Here is a 21,424-nt window from a genome sequence, read left to right as displayed (position 1 = left end):
AAGAAGGCCCGTGGAAAAACGGGAAGATTATCTTTGCCCTAGCGTGAAAGGGTACAATTGGTAAATGAAAGACACAAGAATTAATTCAGAATTAAACTGGGAATCTGTCAAAGCTAAGATTTCAGCCAACTATGTGAGTTCTTAGTTATGAGGTATTAAGTACCCAATTTAGTCCAGCATTTATTCCATTAAACTTTCCCTTCGTTTCTCCTTGCACCAAACCTTTCAGTGATCATTACTCATGTATAAGCTCTGAGTGGCCAGATCCTTTGACAGATTTTTAGGACCATGAACAAATGAAAATTAATCAAAGGCATGACATGCAATTTACTAAATATGTGATCATGAAGTTTTAATGCATTTAAAACACTGTCAAAATATTAACTTTTTCAAAGACAAATAATACAGAATGCATCTGATGTGGAATGGGGATTATCTTTGTCTAGTCTTTGTTTCACTTTATATTCTTGTAAACCGTATCCCCACCCCCCACAGTTTCACAATATGAACTCTCCGCAAAGGTCCACATGCCAGCCATCCTCTTTTATAATTCTTTTGGTGGTATGGGCATGAAATATGGCTCCTGGTGAATAACTCTTAAATGGGACTTGGCTTCACCCAGATTGACAACTGTCTGATTGTTTATGTTTTTTAAATGTGCTTATCAAAACCATGTAGGATTGATGGGTGTTTTTCGATGAAGTTATGTTTTTGCAACAGACTTAATTTAGGACTAAGGTTAAGGCTTAGGATAAATGAGTGCATTAGATGATTAAAGAACATTTGTCTTGTGGGACATTGAAGTCATTTATTTATGACACTTAAAAACAAGCTAGGAAAGAAAGCACCATGGGATAACGAATCAGTTTTATACAAATGTTAAACTAAAACTAATGACTTTTTTAATAGAACTTCCAGACACGCCAGTTTACTAAATATCCAGAGGCAGAACCAAATGTGCAGTGGAGGAAACATGATGAAAAATATTGGAATTTTAAAAAAAATCTCTCAATGCTAAGCATATGTGTGTATGTATACATACCCACCTTCTTCCAAAAGAGGTCTATTTTTATTGCCATTGCTCCTTTATTTGAGGAACTAAGTCTTCTGCCTCTCTTTAAAATGCTCTCTTTCATTTTAAATAGTAGGAGATTTTCTGACGGTATAGGACTTTGGACTACTGTACTGCACTCTACTGGGTATGATAAAATACCTTGTCAGGGGCGACTGGATGGCTCAGGGGATTGGTAATGGGATATATAGAGCCTTTCACCCATAGGTCATTGGCTCGAATTTTGTCCAGGTTGGCAATGACTAAAAGTCATTAACATCTCACAACTGCTTGGTGGCCTATGTGAAATGAGTTTCTTAATTTATTTATTTAAGTCCAAATATAGTACCTGTGGCCAGGGATCTTGGCATCTTTCTTGCTTTTATAGAAGCATTCCACCAAATCTACACTCATTTCAGTTCTTAAGATTAGTGATGAACTGAAGCCCTCCTACATAACATAAATTGATTCATTTAAAATTCAAACCAATAGCTAAGTACCTCCACCCTGTTCTTCAGCACAGACCAGAAGGTGCACGAAAGCTGATTTGACAGTGAAAGAAGCCTTAGGCTGTGGAGACATCTGATTCTGGGTCACTTAGTCTTTTGTGGACATAATCCATGTTGTGGCTGTGGCCACATCATAATGGCCCCCCCAGATAAAAAGGGAAAATATCAGTCAAGCACATCATATATGCTGTGCATTGGCAAAATCATTGGGTCATAAGCAGAACACATTTTAATAGGCCAGGCTAGAAGCTGCAACCCTTGGAGACCAAAATTGAAGTCTATTCCAAAATGGAACTTAGCAGCCTTCAAGCTAGTTTTAGAAAAGCAGAAGTCAGCAGGCATATCTTGGTGTTCAGAATCTAGAAACAGTGGGATGAACCTCTCAGAATAAGAATTACGCACCTCTGTTATACTTTAAGAAAACTGAGTATACAAAAAACTGTGAATCTGCACGACAGAATCTGTACATTAAAGAGATTGGAGGAAGGTAAACTATATATTTCCAAAGAGTCTTTTCCCTTAAGTGGAGTCTTCCCAAAAGGACTCCATTTGAGGTGTGTATGTATGAGTGTGCATTTTCAGTAGCACACCTACTGGGTGCTATGATCCATGTAGAATCGGGGCCATTTAAGTCAGACAACTGGAACATGGGGTTAGTGAAGCCCAAATTCAAGCCTTTCATGCACAGAAGCCAACTTCGTGTCACCTAAACTCTGGCCAGCTTGCCGTAAGGAATAACTTTGATAATAAGAGAATGCTTAGCTCAACTGAATTAATAATAATGATAATACTCACTGAACACTTAGGATGTGTCATACTATTGTTCTAAGCATTGCAGACGTATTAACTCACAACATTCTTATAAGGTATGTTAATTTATTAACTCATTTGAAGTTAAAAAAAACAAGTGATTATTCCCACCTTATTCTCCAATCTATACCAAAAGGCTAAAATTTTCCAATGGGGAAACTGAGGCACATATAAATTAATTACCTTGCTCAAGGTCACATTTCTAGTAAGTGACAGAGCCAGAAGGTGAACACATGAACACAGGCTGTCTGGTTGCAAGAACTTGTGCTCTTTAACTATTTCTGTAGCAGTTGCAAATACATAAGGAGCATGTCCCACAATTTGGGTTAGGACTGTCCTCTTCATATGTTGTCAGCTCTCAGTTATTACAGTAACTGGCAAGTTAACTGGGCAGCAGATTTTTAAAATCGATAACATGAGCAGTACGACTGAATTAAATTGCTACAAATCAGAGAAAACAACCAGTAACTAATTACCACCACCATACTGTGTCTTCTGCCCCACCACCCTGACATATGCTTTTGGATCTACGACTGGTTGGGGTTATCACTCAGGGGAAGGGAGCAACGTACAGAGCTCTGGGTGGCCATAATCATATCCTCACACCAAAATCTACTGGGGTACTGCTGTGGTGGGTGGGAAACAAGAGACTTTTGTGCTGTGCTGATGTAAAGGAAGTACAGGCAGGACAGGGTGGAAGAGGGATGTGAGATCCTGCAGATCAAAGCCCAGGGCTGCTCTAAAAACTGTGACACCTGGAGATTCATATAGGAGGTCATCTTTAGGAAAGCTTGAAGGGCACATGAGGACTGAGAAGAGACATTTGGGAAAGCTACCAAAGGAACTGGATAACTGAACCTCTGAGCGGAGTAGCCCGACCGTGATCCTGCTTGCATAGCAGGGTCGTGGAAGAAGAGACTGGGATGGAGGGCGAAGAGCGTCGTTCAGCCAGCAGAAGCAAGATCATGTGCTTAATCACGTGATTCTGGGGTGTTGGTAGGAGTTCCTCTCTAAAAACAGTTTCCTATAGTCAAATAATTGGGGAAAAGCTAGTTTGAAAAAAAGAGACATCAATCAAATTTCAAATCTTCACTGGTTAACGTTCATTATTAATGGCCAACAAGATGATGTACTATCAAGCTTTTTCCTCTGCTCTTTAACTGGGGGACCCTTTTTTCAAAGGGCATCTCACAGACCAGTTATGATAAGAAACTCATTTTTGAAGTACTGGCTTAGAATCTGTGTCAGTTCTGCATTTTAGAGAGCAGAGAAGACTAACTGGTCCATTACAAATTGACGTACGCAAGGACCTTCTTGATAACTCCCCTGTCCCAGGATCTAGGACAGAGCTTGGCCCATGCAAATGCAATAAATAATGACTGAATGAGTGAAGAAATGAATGAATATAGACTACTGGACTTGTGTTATTTTTATACTCGTATTACTTCTGTGAAATGGAGGTATTTCCTTAAATATTGGTCAAATTTTTAATTCATGTTTATATTATCAAATCCATTTCCTTCCTATCTTGACTAACAGTAATTTGAGAGATCAATGATACTTATGCTCCTCCTCCAACACCAACACTTGCTCTGTTTAATAAAGAGATGGCTGGACATAGGAGAGTAGAGTTGTAACTCTCTATGATGTCCCTGATTTTACCATTGTCCTTCCTGGTGTTTTTATTTGGAGAGGACAGACCCTGACCAGTGAGAGGCACTGACCAGCAGACTGAGACTTTGGCAAAGGCACATGATATACTTTAATAAATCATAAAGAGGAACAGTTTTGAACCCTAAGGGACTTTACAACCTAATATTTCACGATCAATAGCATACTTAATTTTGTAACTTTGAAGCTTTTCCAGATTTTATGATCAATTGATAAAAAAGTGAGAGTAGACAGATGGTATGATCAGTCCTACTCTTGTGAAAGCTTGAGACTTGCATGATTTCCAGAGTATTAACCATTAGCTCCTGGCTGACCACAAGGGACATTACTACTTTTTTCTATATATTTATCTTCACTCCAAATCATTTCTTTGCAAAGTCCATGGGTAATTCTCCTTCTTAAGGTCTACTCACTCACTCCTGGATTAAAGAAATGACCTCTTGAATGGTTTCCTTTGCATCCAGTCTGCTCTATTCAACACATCCTGCACATCTTGCAAAAATAAAGGATCAGGTATTAAGTCCAGTCAATGTAAGTTACCTGCAGACAGGAATCAGCATAACACTGGGAAGAATATTCTAACAGTAAGAGCTGCCTGGGAAGGATGGAGAGAGCCCTCAGCTGGTAGTCTCAAGTAGAGGTTGGATGCTATTTTAGGTGGATGTTGAGAAGCAGCGTGGTAGAGTGGTAGAGAATAGGAGCTCTGGTGCCAGGCTGCTGGGTTCCGATCCTAGACTCTCCACCTACTAACTGTATCATTTTCCTAAGTTTTAAAAAATCATTCTTTTCTTAGTTCCTTCATCTGTAAAGTGGGGAAAAGAATGATGCCTTCTTCATTATACTTTATGAGGAATGAATGAAGTAATGCATACAATGGGTTAGCACAGTGCCTGACACTGGGCGGCCAGTCAATGAATATTAGAAATTATATTGTATAAGGGATTCAGGAGTTCATGGGTAGTTGTATGATATGACTCTCAAGGAAGGATCCTTCCAAATTCAAAGTTTATTTTTGTATTTACAAGTGATAAAATAATGTTTTCAGTAGGTCACTGCTCTGTTTAATGGGTTATATTCAGAACTTAGCACACCAACCTCAGTTGCTTTTCCCTGGTGCTCCAGCTCCTCCAAGATCTGGCTCCATCTTAGATAAGCATGCCTTTTGCTTCAGTGAGGAAGACACAGCTCCTTCCTGCCCCTCAAATGCAGCTCACTCCCACTGTGCTATGTGGGAGGAGTCTCCTGGAAGATCATCTCTACCTCTGTGCTTTTAGGTTGGTTTTCATGCAAGGCATGAAGTCATCCCTATTCATCAAAGCCACCCACAATCATCGAGCCTTTCCCTGATTTCTTACACTACTTTCCATTTTTATGCCCCAATGGAGGAGAGCAGCACTATTGTTCTTCCTTCTGCTCTGGTTGTTGACACTGTAGAAATCTTCTACTGATGATGATCAGTTTTCTAAGGGCGAGCGTCACATCTCCTACCTTTTGTGTTCTCTGTTAGCACCTAGCAAAATGCTCAAAACAAAAGACGTGGCCTGAGTTCAAATCCTGGGTCCATGTCTACTCTGGTGTGGGGCAAGCCATTTACCATCTCTAACTTTGGTTTAGGGTCATGTTGAGACATAACTTAAAACATGCCTACTCTTATAATTGGGACATACAGGTAAAACATCAAAGCTATTTATTAACATCATTAATGTTATTAAGAGTGTTTGCAACAAGTTATATTTTGAGCAGACAAGGCTAAAAGAGTCAGTACACTTTTCCAAAGCCAGCATTTTTCTGAATTTCAGTTGGTGAAATCAGTAGAAGCTGAAGGGAGGCAGTCTGGAGATACCTCCCATTCAGAACGCTCCTCCAGAGCAGAGAGATCAACGGGCTGAGGAACGAGCATTCCTGTGAACCTGTCATAGAGCAGGCATTTTTTAGGCTATCTAATTAAATAAAGAAATAAACAAATAACCCTTGGCAAAGTGCATCAAAGTCCCTGACAGTCATAGTCTGTGTGTGTGGGAATGTCAAAGCAACTTGCTCCCAAAGAACTGATGTTCCTGGGTTGTTAATTTTAGGGTTGAAGTTTCAAACCTGAGCTATTTCTGCCCACACTGCTAGCGGCAGTGGCTTGTAATTAATGCTATCCTAGTCATATACCACAGCGCTCTGATTGTCATCATCACACTCCTGGATTGTATTATTGATCTGTCCCCCGCACAAGATGGTCAGCTCCTGGAAGGCAAGGAGCTTCATCTTTGTTTCCTCAGTGCTTCGTATAATGTCTGACACATGACAGACATGCAATCAATGGTTGTTGAATAGTGTACACAATCCCTATTATTAAGTAGGCCTGGATCTTGAGTGAGAATTCACTCTAGTTAATAACTAGAGAAAAGACACAAGTCCTTCCCTCTTCTCAAGCTAATTTTGTCAACTAAGAGAAGATGGGTGACGTTTCTCATGGTCCCAAGAAACCATGATTATGTATCATGAGTGGATACCTCCAGGAGGATATGACCTCCTCCTGATGGACCCTATTGCTGCTATTGCTCTTTTTCCATCTCGTGCCTGCCCTGGGAGACTGGCTCTGAAAGGAAGGGCCTGGGAAATTGCACAGAGCCTGGCCCAGCGTTGGCCAAGGCAGTGTAGAGGCCAAATGCACAGAGATAATTTTGGCTGTGCTCCTGGCTGAGAAGGCATGCAGCTAATGGAGACCAAGAGACTCAGGGCTGAATTTTGCCTATAATTGATTCAGATGCTACTGTTCCTTGTGGTAAAAAGAGTTTCAATGTAGAGATGAAGACAGAGGAAATGATTAGATGGAGAATTTTAGTCCTAAATGAGACTTTATTTAAAAAATTGATGTTTTAGCCCAATGAAATATGTGCTTTGGGGTTAATTAGATTTCTCTCTGGACTTCAGAAGCCCCTTGGAGAAAGTTCCTCTGGTTAGACTCTTACCAGGGTCCTATCTCCTTTCTCCATCTCGCTCTCAGGCTTCCCACCGACTCCAACCCCAATACTGTATCCTTTACTCTAATCTTGGCTCTTAACCTAACCTGAGTGGTTTGGGGCAAGCTACTCAGAATTTCCATCACTTTCCCCCATCTATAAAATAAGGATAACACAGTGACCTCCCTCAGAGGGACAGGGTGTGAATTAACTCCTGTAATTAGTAGTTTTTGTGCTCTGCCTACACCAAGCAGGATATGAATGCCAACCACTATCACAGCGGCCTGATTACACTTTGCTTCTAAAGCTATACTCAGGAATCACTGCTTGGCAAAGAGCTGACAACTGGAAGTTGCAAACTTTACACAGAAGCAATATTTCCAGTATTTTCCCCAAGCAATCACGAGTAAATTGCTCACTAGGGGTGGAAATGGTTTCCAGCCAGTTCTGCTCTTCTGATCTGTGCACCCTGCAAAGCTCAGTCAATGCCAGGTAACCAATCCTTCGTAAGTCTGCTGTTTAGTGCAGATGAAGAATTCAGAATGGTATAATTTGGACAGGGATGAAATTTCTGTGCAGTGGTATGTACTAAAAGCAAATAACTCATGCTTTGTTCACGGAAAGAGTTACAGAAATAGAGTCTATAATTTTTAATTATCTAATGAGAAAGCAACATTTTTTTTTTAAATGGGGAAGTGCAGGTCATCTATTAACAACTTGTCTTGGGTTTCATTTTAGAAGCTCTGCAAACGTACCCCTTATCACCATGGGTAAAGGAAAGTCAAAATTATGACCTAGAACGCTATATAAAACAACTGTTAAAAATAATGGGTGTAAACAATTGATTTCCTAAACCCTCTATTGAAGGTTAGAAAAAAATGCTACATATAAACTGAGTGAACCTATCGTGTATTTTGATAAGAGGTCTGTGCTATTATTGAACAAGCCATTTGCTACCCTGAAAATACCCTTATATTAATTTATATAAAAGCTGCACAGCTTTTTTGAGTTGTAACCACTGTGATTTAAATTTTGGAAGAGAAAGTTTCAGAATGGCATGCAGAACTATGCTGAGATCCAGCATCTTCTCTGGGAACAAAAGGGAGGCTGCCCTTCTGTAGCCAAGCCAGTCACCAGCACAGATTTTCACAGGTCAGAGTGTCAAGCCCCAAAGGACGCCTCGCGCTGCAGCTGTGTGTTCTGGGAGCTGGCCAGGAAGGCGGAGCTCAGGTACCGGGCCTGAGGAGCCCTGTGGGAGGAAGAGATTTTACCTGACTTTTCTTTAGCTCCCTCAGGCAAGATCCTAGAAGTACAAATTTGCTTTGCAAACATTCTCATCCTACCCGGACAAGCACACAAAAGAGTAAGCACACACAAACTAAGGTGATAAGTGTGCCTAGGCCTTGCTTACCAGAAGAGGGCACTGGAAAATATTTATCCTTTCTGTGGCAGCTCCAGGTGATTTTGTTTAGCTTAGCTGGGGATAAAAGGCGACATTTAAAAATAGGCTACTTTCTGCATGAAAACATGGCACTGCGTCAAGGTAGCTTTTTTGAGGCAAAAGAAGCATTCTGAGTTTGGCAAGTCAGTCCCTGTAATAGTGCTGGCTTGTTTTTGGAGTGTATGCGTCATCTTCACTCAGGAGTGGCAGAAGATAATTCCTATTTCATTTCAAAATAACTATGACATAGCTAAGGGAAATAAATAATTTTGCATGTATAATTTTTGGATAAAAGCTAAGTTTATGCATAAATGATGATCTCTCTGGGTTATGAAAAGATTAGTTTTTGTTATGCTGCTTTCTGACTATTAGATTTGACACATACATGTGCACATGGGTGTTAACAGGAGGCAGGCCAGTCTGGGGTAATCGTGAACTAGTTTGGACCATTGCTACAGCTACAGTGGAGATGGATTTCATATTCAATCCATCAGAGATAACCCTGGTACATAGCTGATGAATTTATCTTTGCTTATATTGTATGAATACGGAAAGGAACTAAATGTGTGTTTACTGTTTGATAAACATTCAACATAAATTATACATTTTAATTTCTTTTATTAGTTGGAGACTATGGAAAGCAGGAATTTCACTGCATACAAACTGCCAGTCAGCTCGAAGGATTAGCAGTTTCCTGAAAAGGTACAAGAACTGTAAAAACAAAATTCTTTTTTATCTTAAGGGACTCACTGCTTGGTTTGTATCCAGAGTTTAGAAAGGCAGATGTGGAGCATACCTCATGCTAGTGACCATACTGTTTGTATTTCACACTTCTGGGGGATCCAACATTGTTGTCACGAATACATCTAGTGCTAATAAACCTCCAATCATTTGACGACTTGTATGACTGTTGTAGTGATCACGCAAATTATCAAGCTCTATTTATCTCTAAAAGAACTTGGCCTGACTTTTTAACATTAGCATGCGAAACAGTCTCTATGATATTATCTTACCATATAATGGCTCCAAAAACCTCACAGAGATTAATGGTGATAACATAATTCCAGAAAGTTGCCACTCTATATGTAGAAATATATTGGCAATAAAAACCAGTCACTGTGTGCCTTTCCCCAGTAGGGGATCTCTCACTTTTCTTTGATTTTTAAAGGCTTCAGATCAATAACTGGAGTGACATTATTAACAGCTCCCTCAACACCTTGGCCAGCGCTAATATTAAATCCATTACACCTTCTGTTTGACATTTGCAGTACAGCAGAAAGTGCTGTAGATACAGTCACATTGTCTGGGGACCGAGGTTGGATGTGGGGTGACTCAGATGGTTTCCCGTGCCTGACTTCTCAATTCAGTTCATCGATAGGAAACTTGAACCAATACAAAAAAAGAAAAAAAAGAAATCAAAGACCCCCCCCATATGCTAGTAAATGATTCACCCATAAAAGTACAAGTGTATCTCATATCTAAGTAGTTTTCAAAAGAAAATATTGATCTGATCCTCAGATAAATTTTTACATTCTTTATTGCTATTCCTAAACATTTGTTCCTCTAATTATATCACTTATTATGAAAATCACCTAATAAATTCAGAGGAATTGAGTTCCTGTAGAATCAGGAGCTGATCAAATGTACCCCAGCACAGAGGCATACGTAGAAAAATGCAGATTATTTCCATGCAGGCAAAGATTCTCCTGCTTCAATTTTGCTTGCCTTTAAAAGATTCAGGACACAGAGTAGGTGTAATAGCATAAAGATCATATGACTACAATGATTATCTTAACCCTCTGTAACAGGCTAGATCTGCCTGAAACTTCAGACAAAACACAATAACCTGTATTTTTGACAACCAATGGTTAATCATGCTGCTGTAGTTATTTTTCACCAAAAGTACTGTCTCATACAGTTTGCTAAATTGTCTAAATCCTGGTGCAGTATTGATTTCGCCCTCTATGCGCTCGCACCCATTCAGCAGGCTGTAAGAACCTCTTGTCCCGGCCGAATTCTCTCCTAAGCAAGACCCAGGTATGTTACTCCCAGCAGTGGTCCTACAGCTGGGAGCTGATTGTTAGCTAGTGGGAAACAAACCACTGGAGACAGAAAGGAAATTTTACATTAAAGCGAGAAACATGACAAGGAAAGCTGCCTGTGAGGTTAAGTGAAAAAGCAGGCTACCAGAACAGGTCTGTATGTTATGGTCTTATTTTAGTCAAACAAACAAACAAAAAACCCCATGACATACCTATGTATGTATACACATATACAGAAACAAAATCTGGAAGGATACCTATTGTATATACATGAACAGTGGTTATTTTGGGGTAGTGGGATGTTGGTTAGTCGTCTTTATTCTCTGAACCTTTCATAATGAGTGTGAATTTTATAATTGGAAAAAATCCAGCTGTTTTAATAATAAGAAGGAGCGAAGAAAACAGAACAATTTGATGACCTAACTGAAGGAATATTATTCTTTGTTTTCAAAATAGGGAGATTTTTTTTCAAGTTCCTCCAGGATTTCTGGAAAGAGTTGCTTTCCTGTTTATTAAGCATTTAAAAGATGTGACACTGAAATTTATTAAAAAAAGAGGATAGCACTCATAATCCCAAGATTACAGAATTATTAAGAGTAATGAAAAGACACAAGCGGATAACTAACAGAAAATGAAGCTTCCACACGTCATGTTCCAGAGGTTCTCTGCTCCTCACACTGCAGGAGCCTGCAGGACAGCACAGAGCAGTCTCTCCCAAAATGTTTGCCTCAACCCCTACATAGGCGCTCCAGAACTTTATAACTTTTTAAACAAGGCCACCCATTTATTGTCTTATGCCTGCCTTAAGATTTCTCTAAAAGAAATATCATATTTACTGAACTATTAATAAATGTGCATACACATAAAATATTTTGGGGGATTTGCTGTCAACAGATTTTTTTTTCTCATTATTTTGAGACTGGTTCAAGACAAGATAGTCACAGGGCTGGCGCTTCAAAGAAACAGAATTCCTATGACGGCACAATATCACTGCCTCTTAGGCTGGTTGAGTCACTTATTTCCTTTTATTGTAATGCCAAATGTTATTTAGAGTGCAGTCACTTAGTAATGCTACACTGAACATATCAGGGCTTCTGAGAAATTCCATACCTACTAGTCCTTTCCATTTTCACAATCACCACACATTGATATCCCTTTACCAACCAATTTACACTACTATTTAAAAAAGAATCTGTGTTTTATCAGAGTTTAAAAGATTGTGATGCAACGAACAACAGTCTTCAAAACTATTCCTTCATGTTATTAAGAATTAGGAAATCTCGTTAAAATTCTTTCAGCTTTTAAGAAACATAAGCGGCTTTGGGATGTAGTGCCTGACATGAACTTGTAAAGTAATTCCCTTGGAGCCATGATCTGCAGGAGTGGAGATATTAAGTTAAAGGTAGCACCCTACACACTGCTTTTCAGAATCTGAGCAGTCAATCTAAATGCCTTCTTAAGCCAAAGACTGAAAATAACCCAGACTACAGACTTTTAGGGCAAAGACAGTCTGACATTCTGTAAAGTAAGAGACACTCACCACCAAGGAAGAGAAACCCTTCTTACGCAACTGTCGCTAATGAGCCCGAGTCGTTAAGGAAGGTAGAAAGAGTTTTCAATTTTACTAGTTAGGGTGGCTCAAGGAAGTCTGGGAGGCAGGGGGAAGAAACCCAAGTAAATTTTCAATCACATCTCATTGTTAAATGACAGAGTAACTTTAAAGCAAAGATGGACGGTAACAGAGAAGATATGTTACTCTCCTAATATGCAGAATTAAAGGATGCTAAGTGAGAACTGAGTTCTAACAGTGTACCCAGAGTTGTTTCATGCATACTGGTGCTTCACAGAAGGCATGGGACTTAGCGTAATTCCTATACTGAGTCTTAAATTAGTTTGATTTTGACTCTAGCTTAGGATATCTTAGCAGAACTGATTTAGACGCTATGGATTCTTTTTTCTCCCAAAGTCTCTTCCAAGTGACAAGTCACCCTTAACATGTGTTTCAGGAGACGTCAAGCTCAGTATGAATCAACAGTGTCACCTGGCCATCAGGAGGACTGAATTCAACCTTAGGGTGCATTAACAGAAGTATAGTAGCCTCGACTAAGAAAGGTGACAGTCCCTCAGCTTTGTACTAGTCAGAATACATCTAGAGGGCTATGCTCAGAACCACATTTTTAGAGGGTCACCAACAAACTGAAGGACAGCCAGGGGGAGGGTGACTAGGGTGGTGAGGGGCTTAGGAACATGCCATTGAACAACTGCTGTGGAATCAGGGCCATTCAACCTGGAAAGGAGAAGGAAGGCAGGATTTGGTATCTCTGACTTCATGTATTTGAGAGACTGATGGGGAGGAAGGAGTAAATGTGAAACATGGTTCCAGAGGGCAGACCTTGGAGCAGTGGGGAGAAGTTGCAGCAAAGTAGATTTTGGCTCCATATTTAGGAATAACTTTCCATTAGAGCTGCTTACTGATGGAGTGGGCAGCCTTGTAAGCTGGTGAGCTTCCTATCAGGGGCAGGTTCCAGCAGAGAATGGAAGGTTCTCTGTTGGTTTTGCTGTAGCGGGATGGCGGCATAGGTTGGAGGTTGGATTCAAGGATCGCTGAAGATCCTTCTAAACTTGAGAGTTTGTGAGTCATGGAAACAAAGTTCACTTTTCCAAGGCCTTAGTTCATAAAAAGGTTTAGAAACTTGAATTCTTACACACTGAGTGTTAAAGAGTTGTGAGCAAGCCAGGCTCCCCAATCCAACTCCAGAATGAAAGAGAGAAAACTGTTTTCATGTGCTGCTTGCCCAAAATGACCAGACATGAACGTTCTAATGACTAAAAGGAGTTCCAGTGATCTCACCGACACATCCATTCAGTAGAGTCAGTGAGATATGATATAACAACATATGACCTCCCTACCCGGAACGAAATTATTTTCATTTGTAAATGGTAAAGAGTAGTCTTAAATACTCCCTTTTCTCATGCATCGGGCTCATTGGAGAAGGATGCTCACCAATGCTAGAGAATAATGCCCTAGAAGCTGCAGTCAACCTAAATGAGGAAAGATGGATTGGTTTTAGATGGAATTCCATTAAAATATTTCCCCAAGAGGCAAATGTGTTTTTTCCCTTCCGTGTGAGCAAACACATTGTGAGTATTTCTAAACAGGTCAAATCAAAGTATTGTCTTGGAAGTATGTAGAGTTATTTTAATATTAATCTTAAAATAGCTTTTTCCATTTTTCCTTCTATAAAATGCTTCTGTGTTGCAAATCTGTTTTAAAACAACATCTCAAGTAAAGTACAACCATCTTTAAAGAGTGCAAAAATAATTTTCCAAGTAAGCAAATAAAACTTTGCACTTCAAATCAGGCCTTGATTCATTAAAAATCTTAAACTTCTCATGAGAAAAATTAACATTTAAACCACTGCTGCTTGGCCAAGCACTCCACCACACAAGAATATGAAATATCTCCTCTAAAAAAGTACAAAAAGGACAAAACCACAAATGTGGAACTTCAATTAATTTAAAGCCCCAATCAGCACAGAATAAATCCTTCGCAGATCTAATTACCAGCGCTCTCGGAAGACCCAGGCCGACCAGCCAATCTTCCCCGTGTTTGAACAGCTTGATGAACTAGGGGACTGATGGATATCAAGTCATTTTGTTTAATTTATAAATGGATTTTCCCCTAATACTTAAATTATCATCAGTACAACACAATGAAAATGGGAACATTCTGAATGCAAAGTCTATAAGAGTCCTGGAAGGAATCCCAATGAGGAATGTCACCTCTGTTCATTCCTCTATACAATTGATCTAATTAAATACTGAGGGTGGAAAGGCAGTTTAAAATGTAGCCATTTCTGTTTTCTTTTTAGCCTTAATTTATCTGTTCACATCTTTCAAGTACCTTCTGATGCTTAAAAAAAAAAAGAAACCAACATTTCTCCAAGTCCGTGATACTTTTAATTCTCCACAAGCTAATATTCAAGAAGCCTTTGCCATAGATTTTGCTGAATAATAAATAAATGCATTAGATTTAGTCCATGGTAAAAATAAAAGGAAGAGGGCTTTCCAAATCTGAACCTTTTCCCTCCAGTAATTTGAAAGGGAAACTAAAGGAACTAGTACCTTCCATATGTATTGTTCAACTGAAATTAGATGTCTGGATTATACTTATTAAAATGTCTCCTTATTTTCGAATCTCTTCCTTATGTAATTACTGCACGGGACAGAAAGCTGCATGGAATTGTTAAATACCATTAAACCTATTTATAGTCTCTTCACACTGGTGACTTGAGTGCAATCATTGGCAAAGGTCCTGCTCACCAACCTATGCATTGGGATTGCAATTCCCACCTGGCTCGGGTGTCTCGGACTGGGAGGAGGAAGATGCTGAGCTGGCTCCGTCCTCAGCGGTTCCTTGTGAGAGGAGACCCCGCCCAGGCGGGAGCTTCATGCCCAGCTGCTCTGCCATCTCCACGTGGTCCCCAGGGTGGACATAGTCAAAGACACTGCTGCCTGTCAGCTCCACCTAGAGGGGAAAAGAAAGGGTGGGAGAGAAAGGTGTCACAGGCTTTTCCGTTTTCAAATGGAGCACCACTGTGATTCAGGTTCTCATCAGAAAAGGAAATATATGCAGCCCCAGAAACAGTCTTTGTTCTAAGTCTCTATCCTCAAATGCTTAGGGATTCTTGAAGTTGAATGATTTTTTTCACATGCATTTATTTAGCAATTGTTTAGCCCAGTTTTTTCTCATATAGTGTTGTTTGCATAAAGCCAAAACATTCTGTGAAATGTGCAGGAGTCTGCCTGGCATTCTGCTGTTTGATCCACGCATCATCAGATACTTGCATGTTTGGTGTCAACCGGATGATTGACTGAATTCTACAGTTTTCTTATTGAGAAGTTTGGTCTCTGTATAGAAACAGCCAGAGATAGTGGATGAGTATTTTCCTTAAAATACACAGATTTATATGTATCAGCTTATTTCTATGTAAATTTAAATGGAAGAAGTGCTGCTTACAAACATATGCAAAGGCATAATGTTTTCATTAAATATTACTCATTAGCTCTGTAATCATATGGAGAATTTTCCATGCAAAAGAGGTCAGCTGGGGTCTGAAGCAGCCATTTTTTTTTTCTGCTGGTATCAGCTTGTTTTGCCTTCAGTCTAATAAAATACATGGTACAAATCTCCTTGAGGGCTTTTAAAAAAATGTTTTATTTTGTATACTCTTTGTATTAGGCTGACTCTAAAGGTAGAGAATGAATCTCAGATATCAGAGGAGGGTGGGCCTGAAATGGAGGCACTGCCCCTTCCAGTGCTGTCAGGCGTGGCCCCTCTCTGGGTTGGGTGCTGTCTGAGGGGGCAGAACTTGCTGGTAAGGACTGGATTTACCTCTGTTCTCTTCTGATGCTATAACTCTTCATTCCTTCCAAGAATAGTAACAACGCTCCTAAAATAATGTAGTTGGGTTATAGGTACTGCGACAGGGAGAGATGTATCAGCAACAGAACAAGAAAAAGCTCTTTCCTGGGTCACTAATGGGTTTCCCACTCCTCTGGAGTTTAATGGTCTCAGGCCAGGTATGATGTACCATGGAAATTGCCAGAAGTTCAGGCTGTCACAAGTTTCTTGGGGGATATTTACCTGGACCCGCTTCTAGCCTCATCTCCCTTTCCTGTGTAATTTGCAGCACCCCTCCAAATTCCACTGAGTTCCTGCACTCTTTTTGTTGCCAAGAAGGAAGGCTGGCGGAAGGCGAGCTGTCACAGAGCGTGTAATACCCAGAGCAATTATTATCCCCAGAACTCCAAGTCCCGGCAAAATGATCACATCTACTCCCAGACACTGTTTGATTAAAATCTTAACAGCCTACACATCTTCAACATCTATCAATTAGCAGAGGTATAGCCAGAAAAATGGGAGGCTAAATTCAGTTTGGTTAATAGCTATTCCTGAAAAAGGCTCGCATAACTTTTACCGAAAATGAGGTACTTTCTCTTTGCTATTAAATTACACTCTCCTCCTGTATTACCCGACTACTGACTCTATCATTTTACAATAACTATTTCCTCCACTTGATATTGTTACAGAGCGTAAATCAGGATTCATAAGTGATCAGTTCCTACCCTCTGGGAGGGAGGGATTACATGGAAATAATCCCTTTAATGTGCGCCTTGCCTCTAAGCATTTCACACAGCAATAAATGGGTAAACTGACTTTGAGCAATTAAGAAATTAAATGAAACTAATAAAATGTGTGTTTTAATATTTCTTGATGGTTATTTTGTTTGGGGATTAGTGACTATGAGGAAGTCGACAATTCATTTAACCTCTGGGCTTCAGTTTCCTATTCTGAAAGTGGCAGTACCGTGGCTCTGTGGGACTGTGGGGGTGGGGGTACTCACACTGCATTCCCCCGTGGATGGCACCCCCTCGAGTGTCATTCCCCAGGCAGGTGTAAGGCAGCGGCCTGAGAGCTGGGACGAAAACAAGAGTTGCTCTACCTGCCTCACAGCCTAATTTTGAAAATCCAATGAAACCATGCAGAGGAAATCACTGTGAGAAATAAGCACTAGAAAACGCCTGCTGTTGTTGCTGCTGTTTGCTGGATAAGCACGGATGACACACGGACATGGATGTTCCTGGGGAAGCTTGGTGAGGAGTTCCTGGGGTCTGCATGGTCACTGTGGGGCATCACTTTGATCTGCAGGGTGTGTAGCAGAAGTGACATGCTTTGAGCCTCAACTACAACAATATTAGCAGCTGCCTACTCCTATGTACAAGTACTTTTCATACTTTTCTTTAGTTAATCCTCATAATGGTCTTTTGAACTGGTCTGATGATCCCAATTTTACGGAAGAGGAATCCGAGGACTAGAAAAGGCCAATATTTGGTTTAAAGTCTTCTTGACTCAACCTGCCGCCTCTTGGGTAGCACATTTGCAGTCAGAGAGGCTGAGCAGAGCCCTCTGAGCTCCCCTAGCCTCCGGCTTCACTTTTATTCAGGAGACAACACCGAGCACCATGGAGGGAGAAGGCTGGGGGCAGGCAGCCTGGTCATCCCCTGGCCTAACGATGCTTTGCCATTGGACTCTGGGGCCCAAAGAGGCACTAAAACAGGTGTACTAAACTGAAATAGACATGGGGTATATGGAGGTCTACTTATATACAGACGTTGAGTTGTCATTGTCCTTGTCATCCTCAGCGTCACATCTCACATTTATCTATCACTTTCAATGTTTTTCCTACTGTTTTCACTTCACTTAATCAGATTTTAGAGCTGGAGGAGACCTTAAAAACCATCCATTAATACCCCCTTATTTAATAGGTGAAAACTTGACACACTTTGAGAGGTTAAATGCTTGTTCAAGTTTAGCCAGGTGTTTAGGGTAGAAGCAGGGCTGCGAGCCCAGCTGGCTAACGCTCAGTTGACCACTTTTCTCATGAAACCCTTGTCTGATTTGTTTTTCTCTTATGAAGACTGACGGGGTAAGACAGACTCAGAACTCACCTGCTCCTAAATTCTGGGCCTCAAAATAGACTGCAGAAACCGAGACTGGGGATCTTTTACTTGACGGGCAGACATTACTTCATGTGAACTTGAAGCAGGAAAAATAAATAGAGCTCTAGTCCCCTATTACTATAGTCAATCAGGCACCCTCAAATCCCCAGTTACCAACTCTTCCAAAACTTTTGCCCACTGAGAACTAGGACTAGCGTCTTGTACATACTAGGTCTATCACAAATGTTTGCTGAATGAATAAAAGATGGATATTTAGGCCTGAAAAAAATTTGCTTTGTCTGTGCTTGATTTGGACAAGTTTAGGATGGTTCTGTTATATTATTTATGGCATTATTATTATAACATTATTTACTCTGTAAAATGAGTTACAATATAGCACCATAATATATTCATGTCCAATAAGTATTTGTCATGTGCATTGAGGCCTAAACTGTCTTCTCTAGAAGCCAATGGAGTTTAACTGAGGATGGCATTGTATAAATGCTGGGAAAGAGCAAGTTTTAAGGAACTCGTTAAGATAATATGGCCATCTTTTATAACTGCTTTTTTCTCCATTCTATAACAGAACAGTGGTTAGTTGGTTAGTTCATTATCTGAATTTTCAGATAGTTTCATAAAAATTATTTCTTAACTACTCCTTCAAATCACCAACAGGAGAAATTTAGAGAAATTTCATTTTCCATTGATTACTGGTTCTATACGCAATCCTTAATTGTGATCTACATAATGAAAAGGTCTAAACTTTTCTCCTCCCTAATACTGTGTTCTCATTAGTGCAAATGGTGTTATAAAGCAAATGTGAGAACCTCTTCATTTTATAGGAAATTCAATTACTTTATACGGTAGTAAAAAACCAAAAACAAACATATTCTGTTTATTAAACTCAAGAAACAGACCCATGGGACCCTGAATTGTCTTCCTAGCACAAGAAGGAAGAGTAGGCCACACTGTGTCCATCCTTGCTCACTCAGTCACCTTTACTCCAGCTGAGTGTTCTAAAAGAGACATTCCTCTCTCACATCACTTAGTCCATTAGAAAACAGCTCAGCACGTACAAGGGGCAGGAGATGGCAATGAGTAACAAGCAGTCATATCCAGAAACAGCCTTTTGTTTCATCTCCTTTCTCTCTGCCTCTCCCGACTGAATGCTACCATAGATTCCTCCAGGACGAACCATGGCCACGAGTGCATCCTGCACAGTCAAGCTAAACCACACAACCTTCCTCAAATTTATTTCACATCTGTTAGCTGGCATGTAATTTGCACACTAGACACAGTTGATTTGGTAACTCCGAAGTTTCCTGGAAAAAAAAATGTAAATATATTACACAGTGGCTTGAGTTGACTTTTCCATGTCAGGTCATTGTACCCTGCTGTTAGATAGGATGGAAGACTAATTTGTCTTTTCATACATCAAGCGAGCATGTCAATAGCCTTTGCCTGGCCCCCTGGGGTGAGCAAATACTTTTTAACTACAGCAACGTACTAACAGCGCAAATCATTGAATTTAGTGCTTTTTTGATGGAAAGGGTTTGGTACAAGTGAGGAACAGGCAGCTAGTCATCTCGATATCGGAACACCTTAAGAAGATAATTTTGTAAAGAAAGACCATAAAACCCATTTCTTTCTTTCTTTAAAATTATGTCAGTCTTAGGCATAACATAAAGTTCACTTTGATCCTGTAAAAAAGGTCACTCAAGAACTGCCATTTAAGGTAGAATTTCCTAAACCTTTTGTAAGTTTCTTTTTGTTTTTTGCAGAGGAAGACTAGCCCTGAGCTAATTTCTGTTGCCAATCTTCCCCCGTTTTACATGTGGGCTGCTGCCACACCATGGCTGACTAGTGGTATAGGACCACGCCCGGGATCTGAACCCGTGAACCTGGCCCGCCAAAATGGAACACGCCAAACTCTGATTTTTTTTTAAAATTTCTTGAGGGCACCAATACTGAGAGAACAGGAGGTGGGGTTGATTAAGCCCTTTTTGGGAGTCTTTTGCAGCCAGGTCCCACTCCCACAGTGGGTGTCAGCAATATTTGGATACAAGGTCATGGCTAGAGAGGACTATGTTAGTGGCAAGAAGTTTGGAAACCTAACTCCCATGTTAGACTTTCAGATCCACTGTGAGCCCCTGACATCCTGGTTAGAAAATCCTGACCCAGGATAAGCTGGCAATTCTATCTCACCATGGCAGGTTAGGATTTGTAGTTTTTTTGGGGTCACGTTTATATTATTGAGGGATAATAAAGTGATAAAAGAATAAAATATAATAAGATGTGATAGCTTGATTAGCATAGGTTTTCTTTGGATTTACTGGTATCTTAATGCCATCTTCATACCTTCCGACGTACTGCAGAACTCTACTGAATATTTATGAACTGTTTTGACAGAAACTTGATGTTCTTTACTGCTCTGTCTCATTCTATGTATTTGCTGACTTATCTGAAGAAAAACACATAAAAGCATTGGGTCTGTTACAGAAATTCGTGTATAAATTAGTAGAACAAGAAGAAAGAAAGGTTCTATATCAGAACGATGAGGTAGAATGAAAAATCCTTCAATGTCATCAAATAAGAAAACGAATCCACTCTCTTCTTACAGATGTGCTAACAAAGCCTTCCCTTAGAAGAATCTGAGCTAAAAGATACCATATCATGTGTTTATTTTATCTTCAGAAATAAACATTTCAACTCCTTTGGGAATCAGTGAGGCCAAGTACTGCTTTTGTTTTTTTATATACTTTTCTATAACCCCTGGGACGCCCAACTTGAGAATTTGCAACCACAGTATCCAAAGAGAATAGCGCATGATCAGCTCTGAACTTTGATTAAGAAGTGTCAGAAGATAATTCCGGTGGATTTCCTAGTTCTCAGAGAGGAAAAAGGAAAAGGCAGACTGTTGGAGAAATGGAACAAAAGAGGAAATAAAGAACAAATTGCAGATACTGATTCAAACTTAAACACTTATTTGGAACACTCAGCCTGCCTTTGTGACCATCATGCCCAATATAGTCATGTATTGGGATAATGACGTTTCAGTCGACTGCATATATGATGGTGGTCCCATAAGATTAGTGCCATATAGCCTAGGTGTGTAGGAGGCTATACCATCTAGGTTTGTGTAAGTACACCCTATCATGTTCACACAATGACGAAATTGCCTAATGATGCAGTTCTCAGAATACATCCCTGTCGTTAAGTGACGCACGACTCTAATTGAATTGATCAACTCTGATTGCTAAACATTCAAAAGTGTTAGATGGATCATTATAGCGACTCAGACTCCAACTGAGCATATTTAAAATACTTCTAGAAATAGTCTGTGTATAAAACAGATCCCGATTTTGAAGTCTCCCCCATTTTTTTCTGAGTAAGAAATAAATTATATGCTGCATTTCATTTCTTCTTGTAATCGTGGATCAGGTACT

The 21,424-nt window shown here is 40.0% G+C and overlaps 1 protein-coding gene across 11 annotated transcripts in view; it reads right to left on the bottom strand.

Annotated features, from left to right (window-relative positions):
• The window catches only part of NPAS3 (neuronal PAS domain protein 3), an 829,776-nt gene that overhangs the window by 112,595 nt on the left and 695,757 nt on the right, over positions 1 to 21,424 (bottom strand). For all 11 annotated transcript variants that reach the window (XM_070504228.1, XM_070504226.1, XM_070504227.1 and 8 more), the window contains one exon: positions 14,829 to 15,003. In XM_070504228.1, coding sequence (XP_070360329.1) covers positions 14,829 to 15,003 — 175 coding nt within the window. The remainder of the gene's footprint in view (positions 1 to 14,828; positions 15,004 to 21,424) is intronic.

Source organism: Equus asinus, chromosome 2, assembly GCF_041296235.1.
Source record: "Equus asinus isolate D_3611 breed Donkey chromosome 2, EquAss-T2T_v2, whole genome shotgun sequence".
NCBI classification, from domain to species: Eukaryota; Metazoa; Chordata; class Mammalia; order Perissodactyla; family Equidae; genus Equus; species Equus asinus.
Note: the sequence above shows the minus strand (reverse complement) of the source record. Positions and strands in the feature narration are given on the sequence as shown.